The sequence below is a fragment of the Rana temporaria genome, chromosome 5 (genome assembly GCF_905171775.1).
Source record: "Rana temporaria chromosome 5, aRanTem1.1, whole genome shotgun sequence".
NCBI classification, from domain to species: domain Eukaryota; kingdom Metazoa; phylum Chordata; class Amphibia; order Anura; family Ranidae; genus Rana; species Rana temporaria.
This window is the reverse complement of record NC_053493.1, coordinates 327,492,041-327,504,103: the sequence shown is the minus strand read 5'-3', so window position 1 is coordinate 327,504,103 and position 12,063 is coordinate 327,492,041. Positions and strand designations below refer to the sequence as shown.

Genomic DNA, 12,063 nt, shown 5'->3' with positions numbered 1-12,063 from the left:
AAAATGCTCTGCAAGAATGAAAAATCGTGTGTTCAGTTGTTAAAGAATGAAAAATCGCACCATGCTTGTTCCGGTGCCATTCATTTTCAATGGCACCTAAATGAGTGTGCGGTTCTGCTGCAATGGTGGCAAACCACATTGCGAGAAAATTGTCGCCAAAAATAAGCTTCTGCTTCTCTTTCAGCGACAAGCAGTTTAGAACAATTTATCACGTGATGAAAGCACCCGCATTTAGGTGCCATTGAAAATGAATGGCAACTGAACAAGTGTGGTGCGATTTGTCAGTTTTGCAGAGTGTTTTGGGATTACAGGCAGAATTGCCAGGATTCTGCCCGCGGTTACAAATGCCCAGGTGTGAACGGGGCCTTATTTCTATTGAATTGCAGGAGGAACCCCCTGAGACACTAGGCTTATGACAGGGGCAAGACACACTCCGGTCTACCTAGGCCAAAGCCAAGTGGAACCTGCTTCCTAGAGACTGGTCCTTACTGATCCTCCGGGTACTTGGTGAGGGCTCTCTAGAAGAGAGACCCCCAGGTTGAGAAGAGGAAAAAGGCAGAAGGGCAACAGATTCTCTCACTGACATCAGGGCAAGCCTTGACAAACCTGCACCCTCTGTCTCTGTACAGAAAAAACAATACATATGGGGCCAAATTCTCAAAAACCTGTGTAAATTTAGGATTATCTAACTTATGTCATTTAAGTTACGGCGCCCTAAGTTGGTGTCGTAAGTACCGTATTCTCAGCGCATTTGCACACAAAATTGCGCCATCCTTAACCTAAGTTTCAATGCGTAAGGCGTGGTTATGGCAAGTGGGAATGAAGTGGGCGTGCCTCATTGTAATGAGCCGTGACCCCATGCAAATGAAGTGCCGGCCGTACTGCGCATGCGCGCACGAATCTGGACCTCACTGCGCATGTGCAGAACTTTGGTCATCGCAATCAGTGAGATAGGTAAAAGGCCAAGCGTACTTAGTTTGAAGATCGCCCTGTGTCTAAATAGCCCCAGTCAAACACACTTCTATTGCAAAAGTATTTCCCTGTGTTCCCTTCCTAAAGCAAGTTGCTTCTGCTTTGAACGTTTGTCAGTGTTTGTTGGTAAGATTTGTTTGTGAGAAAAGTGTTTGTGGAGTTGGAGGGTATAGTTGGTGTTTGTTTTTGCTAATTTGTTCTTTGTTTTGATTGTTTGCCTGTTTGTTTTTGAGAAGTGTTTCTTTTTTGGTGTGTGATTGTTTTTTGTTTCCCTTTTTTGCCTGTTTGTTTTTGATAAGTGTTTCTTTTTTGGTGTGTGATTGTTTTTTGTTTTCCTTTTTTGCCTGTTTGTTTTTGAATTTATAGTAGCTGTCTGTATATTTTTTTTTTTTGCTTGTTTTTATTTTCTTTGTTGTGTGTGTGTATTGTTGTTTGTTTTTTGGGTGAGTTCCCTGTTGCTGGGTGTTGTCTGTCATGGCTCCCAAGCGCAGGAAGCTTAATTTTACCCTGGCAGAGAAGCATATACTTGCTCAGGGCGTCATTAAATATGGGCGATTTCTCCATGGCCCTGAGAGCCACAACACCACCCCGGCCAGGAGGAAGGAGATCCTTAAAACTATTACCGATCGGATCAATGCGGCGGGGGGGGGAAACCAGGACCATCGCTGGAGTTCAAAAAAAAAAAAATGACTTGAGGAGCGTGTCCCGGAACAAGCTGGCAACGCTGCATGCCCATACCAGGGGCACTGGAGGAGGGGGACCCTGCCCAGTCAGGATGAGTGAGGAGGAATGGGCAGTGGCCCAGTGTTTCCACCCACAGCAGGTGGTGGGCCTGCCTGGCTTTGACAATGATCCTCTTATGAGGACAGGTAATTTTTTTGAATTTCTATCTGGTGATTAGCATGTGTGGGTGGGGGAAGGGAAGATGTGCCAAGTGTGTGGATCCAACAACCTGTGATTGTTTTGTGTCCTCCCCAGATGGCCAGGAGGTTGCAGCCCCATCAGCCCAGGAGGTGGCAGCCCCATCAGCCCAGGAGGTGGCAGCCCCATCAGGGCAGGAGGTTGCTGGCCCATCAGGGCAGGAGGTGGCAGCCCCATCAGCCCAGGAGCTGGCAGCCCCATCAGGGCAGGAGGTGGCAGCCCCATCAGGTCAGGAGGTTGCTGGCCCATCAGGGCAGGCTGCTGCACCACCCCCAAGACAGGCTGATGCAGAGTCCCAAGAAGGGCAGGATTCGCCATGGGAGGGGAGTGCCCACAACTCCCCTAATTTGGATGTTGAGTGGGAGGAGGATGAGGGGGAGGAAGATGACAATATAGAGATTGGGCAGCAAATCATGATGGGCCAAGATATGACCTTTGAGTCATCCCCTGAGGGAACCCCACAGGCGCCTAGCAGTCAGGCCACCATCATGGGTCGCCCCTTCCAACCCTCCTCCAACATGCAGCAGCACCCATGGCTCACTCCAACTCCTCCTCCAAGGCCACAAGCCTCAGGGGCAAGTAGGAGGCCAACCCCGGAAAACAGGGGGGGGGTTGGTGCGTCTGCCGGTCAGTCTGTTGAGGGACAATGTCCGGCAGACCCGCAGTCTGTCTGCAATCCAAAAAACTATGACCAAGGTGGAGCGCAGCCTGGGTGCAATGAGGGAGTCACTGGGTGAGGTGGCCACCAACTCAGTGGGGGTCATCACGTGTTTGTGGGACCTGAAAAACGCAACAACAGGCGTGGCCCAGGAGGTGACTGCCCTCACCCAGGCTGTGCAGGCCAATACCCGGGCTGTGCAGGCCAATACGGCTGACATTACTTCCTGTCTGACAAGGATAGCCGTTGCCTTGGAGGGAAGGCCAGCAGGAGGACAGACACCAGGGGAGGCTCCTTCTTCCCCTGCACAGACCCCCCCCCTGAAAATACTCCCTCCCCTGCACAGACCCCCCCCCCTGAAAATACTCCCTCCCCTGCACAGACCCCCCCCCCCCCGTGAAGATCCCCCAGTCGGCCGTGGCCGTCCCCGTGGCCGTGGGCAGCCCAGAAGGAGCACTCGGCAACATCCTTAAGTTGCAGGGGTACTTTTGATTTTTTTTATTTTTTTTTGCTACTGTACTTATGATTTGGTTTGTGTGTGAATGATGTGTGAATGTGGGGGGGTGGCATTCCTGAAAACATAAGGGTGTCACCCTCAGTTTTGGTGGAGTATGGATCCCCAGGACCAGGGAGAAGTCATCCTAGGTTCCTGAATGGTGTATGAATGCACAGTGACATAATTGGAGCCGTGGCGGGGCGTTACTGCTCCCAAGTACCAAAGGGGGGGGGGTACTTGGATCTAATCCAATTCGATGTGCATGTGATGTGTCTGTGCTAGGGACCACAGTGACGTGCATTCATGCATTCTCATTGTGAGATAATTAATGTGCGTTTTGTACCAAAAAAAAAACATTCTCATTGTCATATAAGTAATGTGCATTTTATGTGCAAAGAAAATATTTAAAGGTCACATAATCTCTGTGATTTATTCTGGGCAAAGCAAAAAAATAAAGATAATTAGGGTCCATTTACTGGGCAAAGATGCCTTCAGCCAGTTGTCTCCTTATTACCTGGCCCTCAGCAGTCCGGGTAGAGGGGTTTGGGGGGGGGGGGGATTGCCTGGGTGGGGGGTTAGGTCAGGACATATATCAACATGCAGGCCCCTTCTCAAAGCATAATTATGGAGGATGCAACATGCCCCAATAATTTGGCAGACAAAGTCTGGGGAATACAAAAGTGTACCCCCAGTCTTGTCAAGGCATCTAAATCTGGACTTGAGAAGGCCAAATGTCCACTCTACTATTGCCCGGGTCTGGATGTGCACCTCGTTGAATTTGCGTTCTCCGGGTGTTTGGGGGTTCCTAAAGGGGGTCATCAGGTGGGGTCCCAACGCATATCCAGAGTCACCTGTAAGGGAAAAGACAGGAGGATATTAGTCATGCATGTGCCCCTTGTGATGTCTGCATCACGGGGGGGGGGATACCTGACACCAATGTCACTCACCAATCAGCCAGCTGTCTCCATACACATTCTGCTCCAAGTCTTGGTAGATCTTGGTCTGCCGTAGGATGTAACTGTCGTGGCACGACCCTGGAAACTTGGCACAAACGTGCCAGATGAGGCCATGGGCATCTACGATCACCTGGACATTGATCGAATGCCAGCCTTTCCTGTTTCTGAACAGGTGTTCAGTTTCATGGGGGGGCTGTAGTGCCACATGGGTGCAGTCTATTGCCCCGATGGTCCTTGGGAAGCCAGCAATGTTATAGAAGTCTGTCATGGCTTGCAGACGCTGCTCCTCCTGGGTGGGCATCACAAACTGGTTGGTCATGCGCCGCAGTATGGCAGGGACCACCTGATGGACACATTTGCTCATTGTTGACTGCACCATCCCAGCCAGACCTCCAGATGCACGCTGGAATGAGCCACTGGCTAAAAAATGGAGGGTTGCCATCACTTTATGAAGAGGTGTCAGGGCATGGGAGCGTCTGGTTGGGGTGATAAGATCCTCATGAAGAAGTTGGGTGATCTCCAGGATGGCCTCCCTATCAAACCTGTAGTTGCCATACACCTCATAATCTGGCATTTGCAAAAGATCACGCCGTGGACGATAAACTCTCGCCTGTGCCCTCATCCTCCTCCTCTGTGCCCTCCTCCTCCTTTGTGCCTGTAAGGCAGCAAGTGCCGTCAGAATCATAGCTGGCCCTGGCATTTTTACACAAAGATCCTTCTCAACTATAGCTCTAAGCTCTAGTCACTACCTACAGCAAACCCTTCCACGGCATGTGTAAAATTAGGGCTGGTTTTATAATGTGGAAATTTAGTCAGAAAAACTAACAGGTGCGCACAGGGCGGAAAATACGGCGCACACACTTAATTTTGAGAATCGCCCTAACTCCCTCATTTGCATCTTTGCCTATCAAAAACAGCGGCGAGCCTAGCGTAATTTGCGCCCGGGGATGCGCAGGTGTAACTAATTTAAGTACGGCTGAAAATACGGAAATGTTTGCTTAACTCGTTTTGAAGGTCGTGCGCAAATATACGCACCGTGTAAATTTAGAAAACTTGAGTTAAGTCTGCGTATCTCTTTTGAGAATTTGGCCCTCGTAGTGTAAATACCCTTGAAAAATAAGTGAAAGTAAATAAAACACACATTGGCACAACTAGAGTCATTGGTTCAAATCCCAACCATAGCACTACCTGCGTGGAGTCTGGATGTTCTCCCTGTACCTATGTGGGTGTTCTTCATGTACTCTGGTTTCCCTTCACACTCCAAAGACATGCTAGTTGGTTGGCTGATAGATCCTGTCTAAATTGGCCCTGGTATGTGTACTTATGAATGTGAGTTAGAGACCTTAGATTGTAAGCTCCTTGAGGACAGAGACTGATTTGAAGCACTGTGTAAATTAATGGTGCTATATACTGTAAATACCTGAAATAAGTAAAAAGTGCAATACAAAAGGCGAGCCTCATAAATGGTATAAAAATTGCTCTGAGGACCCAAGCAAATGTGAGGCCTCGTACACACGACCGAGAATGGAGAAAATTGGCTTGTCGAGTTTCTCGACGGCTTCACAAGGAACTTGGCGAGTAAAACGATGTATTTCGCCCATCGAGTTTCTCGGTCGTGTGTACGAGGCCTGACAGTTAGCAATCCCAGCATTCCAGGAATGTAACTGTTTTAAAACTGTTCAAATCAATTCGTTTTTTGGGTAGGTTTTCGAAAAATGCAAACGTTCGTGAATGATTGTACTCACCATTGCTACAGAAACATTGGTCTCTTGTGCAATTTCACAATGTTAAATATATGTTGATATACTGTATAAAGAAGCAACGATATATAGCAGCGGGGATCTTTGTCCTAAAATACAGCAGTTTGACTGTGAAGACATGATACCCCCTTGAGGAGAGAGCCCCTTGGTGAGTGCATTATTATAGGGGAGCACAGAGTGGAAGACCTGCACTTTTTATCTGTTTACAAGCACAGATAAATGGCACCAGTCGCTTTAAAGTGTTTGTTAACCCGCTATAATATGATCATGCCATCCCCTCTGTTATATAACACTATGTCCCCTGTACCTGTTCTGTATATAAAAAAATGCCCATTATACAGTATATCGGAGTGGCACCCAGCACTCACGTGACTCCTCAGCTCTCTCCAGCTGACAGCTATAGTGGGCGGGGCTGAGCACTGCCCCTGATGTCAGCCAGGGAGAGGAGAGGAGAGAGATCCAAAGAGTCTTGTGAGTGCCGGAAGCTGCTCTGATATACGGTATAGTCAGCATTTGTTTTATACAGCACAGGCACAGGGGCACACAGCATTATATAACAGAGGGTATGGCACCATCATAGTATAGATTTGATTGCACCAGGAGTGAATGATCATGGATTGGACAGAGCTGACAGGCAGGGAGGGGAGGGGGAAGGAGGACAGAGGAAAGCAGAGAGCAGGGCTGCGACTGATGGAGACACGGTGTCAGGACTCAGCAGCCATGATGAGCTATGATATACCGTGGTCAGTTTACAGAGGGGAGTGCATAGCCAGGCAGGATCAGCCAGTTTTTTTTTTAGATAAAATAAGGGACCAAATTACACAGCACAAGTACTGTGCTGTATAACACGATTTAACCACTTCCTTCCCCGCCCATTGTCATATGATGTCCGCAGATGGGATCTCCCATCCTGGGCAGGCCTCATATGACGGCCTCGGCTTCCCAGCAGTATAGAAGGCGCTCCGCATCTCAGAGGAGCCAATGCGCGTGCCTGGCAGCTGCCGGTCACCCACAATCGATCGTGACAGAGCAGGAACATGGATCTGTGTGTGTAAACACACAGATCCACGTCCTGTCAGGGGAGAGGAGACAGATTGTGTGTTCCTAGTATATAGGAACCCCCGATCAGTCTCCTCCCCTAGTCAGTCCCATCCCCCCACAGTTAGAATCACACCCTAGGTAACACATTTAACCCCTTGATCACCCCCTAGTGTTAACTCCTTTCCTGCCAGAGACATTTATACAGTAATCAGTGCATATTTATAGCACTGTTCGCTGTATAAATGTCAATGGTCCCAAAATAGTGTCAAAAGTGATCGATCTGTCTGCCACAATGTCACAGTCACAATAAAAATCACAGATCACCACCATTACTAGTAAAAAAAAAAAATGCCATAAATCAATAACCTATTTTGTAGGCGCTATAACTTTTGCGATTTTTTTTCCCCAAAAATATGTAGAATAATGCGTATTGGCCTAAACTGAGGAAAAGAATTGGGATATTTATTATAGCAAATGGTTAAATAAATTGGGCTAGATTCACGTAGAATGGCGTAACTTTGTGTGGGCGTAACGTATCCTATTTACGTTACGCCTCCGCAACTTTTACAGGCAAGTGCCGTATTCTCAAAAAAAAGTTGCGGCGGCATAGCGTAAATAGGCCGGCGTAAGCCCGCCTAATTCAAATTGTGAAGAGGTGGGCGTGTGTTATGTAAATCATGCTTGACCCGACGTAATTGACGTTTTTCCCAAACGGCGCATGCGCCGTCCGTGGAATTTCCCAGTGTGCATTGCTCCAAAGAACGCCGCAAGGACGTCATTGGTTTCGACGTGAACGTAAATGATGTCCAGCCCTATTCACGAACGACTTACGCAAACAACGTAACTTTTTCAAATTTCGACGCGGGAACGACGGCCATACTTAACATTGGTACGCCGCACTTACGCCACCATATAGCAGGGGTAACTATACGCCGGGAAAAGCCTAACGTAAACGGCGCAACTGTACTGCGTCGGCCGGGCGTACGTTCGGGAATTTGCGTATCTAGCTGATTTACATATTTCAAAGCGTAAATCAGCGTACACGCCCCTAGCGGCCAGCATAAATATGCAGTTACGATCCTATGGCGTAAGAGACTTACGCCTGTCGGATCTAATAGATATCTATGCGCAATTGATTCTAAGAATCAGGCGCATAGATACGACCGGCCGGACTCAGAGGTACGACGGCGTATCTGGAGATACGCCGTCGTATCTCCTCTGAGAATCTGGCCCTTTGTGTTTTTTTCAAAATTGGCGCTATTTTTTTGTTTATAAAGTAAAAAATAAAAACCGCAGAGGTGATCAAATACCACCAAAATAAATCTCTATTTGCGGGGAAAAAAATTATACAAATTAAATTTAGGTACAGTGTTGCATGACCGTGCAATTGTCATTCAAATTTTTACAGCGCTGAAATCTGAAAATCGGCCTGGGCAGGAAGGGGGTGAAAATGCTCGGTATTGAAGTGGTTATCCACTGGTGGTGATCCATTTTTTTAGGTTAAAAAACACTTTAATATTTGCTATGGACTGATTAACAATACCAAGACTTGATTATTCATAAATTGATCCGGATTGCTACCATAGTGTTTTTAAGTTTCACCAGTTGTCACTTTATCAATTGCTTATTTTATATAATTGAAGATTTGCACATATTTATTCTTTTTGTGGTTTCATCACAAACAAATAGCACCTGTCACTTTATTGTAAAAAAAAAAAACTGTTTACTAACCAACACACATGGAACCAGGATTTGTTTGTTCAAATTGGACTTTCATAACATATGCTTAAAGTCACTAAACATTTAGCACTTGTTGTCACTTTACCTAATGTGTATTTATTCATATAATTTTCAGCATTAGAACGCTAGTCACTGTAGTTTATTAAATAGAGTACTCTGATAAGAAAAGGAGCACAAGCACTAGCACTTTAAACGCACACATATACAGGTGATACTCGAAAAATTAAAATATCATGCCAAAGTTCAATTATTTCACTAATGCAACTTAAAAGGTGAAACTAAAATATGAGATAGACTCATTACATGCAAAGCAAGATAGTTCAAGCCATGATTTGTCATAATTGTGATGATTATGGCTTACAGCTCATGAAAACTCCAAATCCACAATCTCAGAAAATTAGAATATTACATGCAATCAATAAAACAAGGATTGTACATAGAATAATATCGGACCTCTGAAAAGTATAAGCATGCATATGTACTCAGTACTTGGTTTGGGCCCCTTTTGCAGCAATTATGGCCTCATTACTGCCACAGCGTGGCATTGAAGGCATCAGCCTGTGGCACTGCTGAGGTGTTATGGAAGACCAGGATGCTTCAATAGCGGCCTTCAGCTCTTCTGCATTGTTCAGTCTTGTGTATCATCTTTCTCTTGGCAATGCCCCATAGATTATCTATGGGGTTTAGGTCAGGCGAGTTTGCTGGCCAATCAAGCACAGTAATTCCACGGTCATTGAACCAGGTTTTGGTGCTTTAGGCAATGTAGGCAGGTGCCAAGTCCTGCTGGAAAATTAAGTCAGCATCCCCATAAAGCTTATCTGCAGAAGGAAGCATGAAGTGCTCCAAAATCTCCTGGTAGACGGCTGTGTTGACCCTGGACATAATGAAGCACAGTGGACCAACACCAGCAGATGACATGGCTCCCCAAATCATCAGACTGTGGAAACTTCTCACTGGACTTCAAGCATCTTGCAGTGTGTGCCTCTCCATTCTTCCTCCATACTCCGGCTCCTTGGTTTCCAAATGAGATGCACCATTTGCTTTCATCAGAAAAGAGGACTTTGAACCACTGAGCACCAGACCAGGTCAGTTTTTCTTTAGCCCAGGTAGGACGCTTCTGACGTTGTTTGTTGTTCAGGAGTGGCTTGACAAGAGGAATACAACATTTGAAGCCCATGTCCAGGATCAGTCTGTGTGTGGCGACTCTTGATGCACTGACTCCAGCCTCAGTCCACTCCTTGTGAAAGTCCCCAACACTTTTGAATGGCCTTTTCCTGACAATCCTCTCTCCAGGCTGCGATCATCCCTGCTGCTTGTGCACCTTTTTCTTCCACACTTTTCCCTTCCACATAACTTTCTATTAACGTGCTTTGATACAACACTTTGGGAACATCCAACTTCTTTTGCAATTACCTTTTGAGGCTTTCCCTCCTTATGGAGGGTGTCAATGATGGTTTTCTGCACAACTGTCAGGTCAGCAGTCTTTCCCATGATTGTGATTCCTACTGAACCAGACTGAGAGAACATTTAAAAGGCTCAGGAACCCTTTGCAGGTGTTATGGCTTAATTAGCTGATTAGAGTGGGACATGTTGACCCGAGAATATTGCACCTTTTAAAAGTATTGTAATTTTCTGAGATTGTGGATTTGGGGTTTTCATGAGCTGTAAGCCATAATCATCACAATTATGACAAACCACGGCTTGAACTATCTTGCTTTGCATGTAATGAGTTTTTTTTTTTTTTGTATTTGAAATACAACTTTATTATTATGATCTAAACGAAAAATGTATGGGAATGACAGTAACAAACAGGATCACCATAGAACATTGTGATGTGACTGTAGCAGTCTTAACTTATATTTGAAACTTTTAAAGGGAATATTATTTGCAGTCCCAAACAGCTAGATATGCAGGTCCAAAATATGAAGGATTTATTTCTCAACTGCCACATTCACTCCAAAGCCCATTCATCTCCTTCAGCATCCCAAAGGGTTAAGCACATGTTCTGCTCAGCTAAATAAAGTGGCAAACACGCTGCACCACTGACATCACAGGACAGTTGCCTATAAAACTAGACTTCTGACTCTGGGCTCGAGCTTCATTCACCTCACAGATCATCATCTTCATCTGGCAGTGCTGTGGTCTGGGCAATCTGTAGATCATTCTCATATTGTGCAGCCAACGCAGGATCCATAACCACTTCAGGTGGTGCAAGAGCAGGCATGGCTACAAACTCAAGGTTGGGATCACCTATCAGTTTTCTGGCAAGCCAAAGGAAGGGCTTTTCAAAGTTGTAGTTGCTCTTTGCAGAGATATCATAGTACTGAAGATTCTTCTTCCTATGAAATACGATTGATTTTGCCTTCACTTTTCTGTCCTTAATGTCCACTTTGTTGCCACACAAGACTATGGGGATATTTTCACATACTCTTACAAGATCTCTATGCCAATTGGGTACATTCTTGTATGTGACTCTTGATGTTACATCAAACATGATAATGGCACACTGAGCCTGGATGTAATATCCATCTCGCAAACCACCAAACTTCTCTTGACCGGCAGTATCCCATACATTGAATTTAATAGGACCTCTGTTGGTATGGAAAACCAGAGGGTGGACTTCAACACCAAGTGTAGCTACGTATTTTTTCTCAAATTCACCAGTCAAATGTCGTTTTACAAATGTTGTTTTACCAGTACCACCATCACCAACCAGAACAAGCTTGAACTGAACTTGAGGTTCTCCCTGGGCTGCCATGGTATGTATGTGGCTTCCAGAAGAGTCTCTGTGTAAGCAGCGAGAGGGCATGTAATGAGTTTATCTCATATATTAGTTTAACCTTTTAAGTTGCATTTGTGCAATAAATTAACTTTTTCACGATATTCTAATTTTTCCGAGTATCACCTGTATAGAGCGGCACCACACCCACTATTATCCCTGATTTTTTTAAAAGCAGGAACCTGTCTTGGTACCCAGCGTGCACTAACTTTTCGAAAATGCAAATTTTCGTGAATGATTGTGTTCATGGCTCCTACAGAAACATTTGTCTCTTGTGCAATTTCACAGCATGTTATACGTCGATTATCCAGGATCAGGCGTTCCATGTACTGAATGTTCACAGGAAAGACTGCTGTGGGCTGGGAACCACCACGGCCAGGATCATCACTGATGGACATACGGCCATCTTTGAAACGTTTACACCATTCAAATGTCTAAGGCCCCTTTTCAAACTGGTTTGAGTGTGCTGCATGCAGGATTTTTTTTTTAGCTAGCTTATCGCCCCAGTGTGAAAGCATTCATTGATTTTAATGGGAAGCATTTTCTGGAGCCTTTCAGGCACTTTTTTTCTTGTACAAAGAGTTTTATTGAAAAAGCACATCAACAGAAAAAAAAAATACAAAAGAAAAAGCAGTGGTGGACACACTATGAGCTATCATATAAAGAACTGGAGGCATCAGAAAAGTTAGTCCGTAGACCTGAGATTGATCCAGCACCTAGGAATCCAGAGGCAAATCCAG

At 45.6% G+C, this 12,063-nt stretch overlaps 1 protein-coding gene across 1 annotated transcript; it reads right to left on the bottom strand.

Moving 5' to 3' along the window:
- Nucleotides 1-10,288: 10,288 nt before the first annotated feature.
- LOC120941026 (GTP-binding nuclear protein Ran) lies at nt 10,289-11,342 on the bottom strand. The gene has a single exon (XM_040354256.1). The coding sequence runs from the start codon at nt 11,300-11,302 to the stop codon at nt 10,652-10,654; it is 651 nt and encodes a 216-aa protein (XP_040210190.1). The 5' UTR covers nt 11,303-11,342; the 3' UTR covers nt 10,289-10,651.
- Between the last annotated feature and the right edge of the window lie 721 nt (nt 11,343-12,063).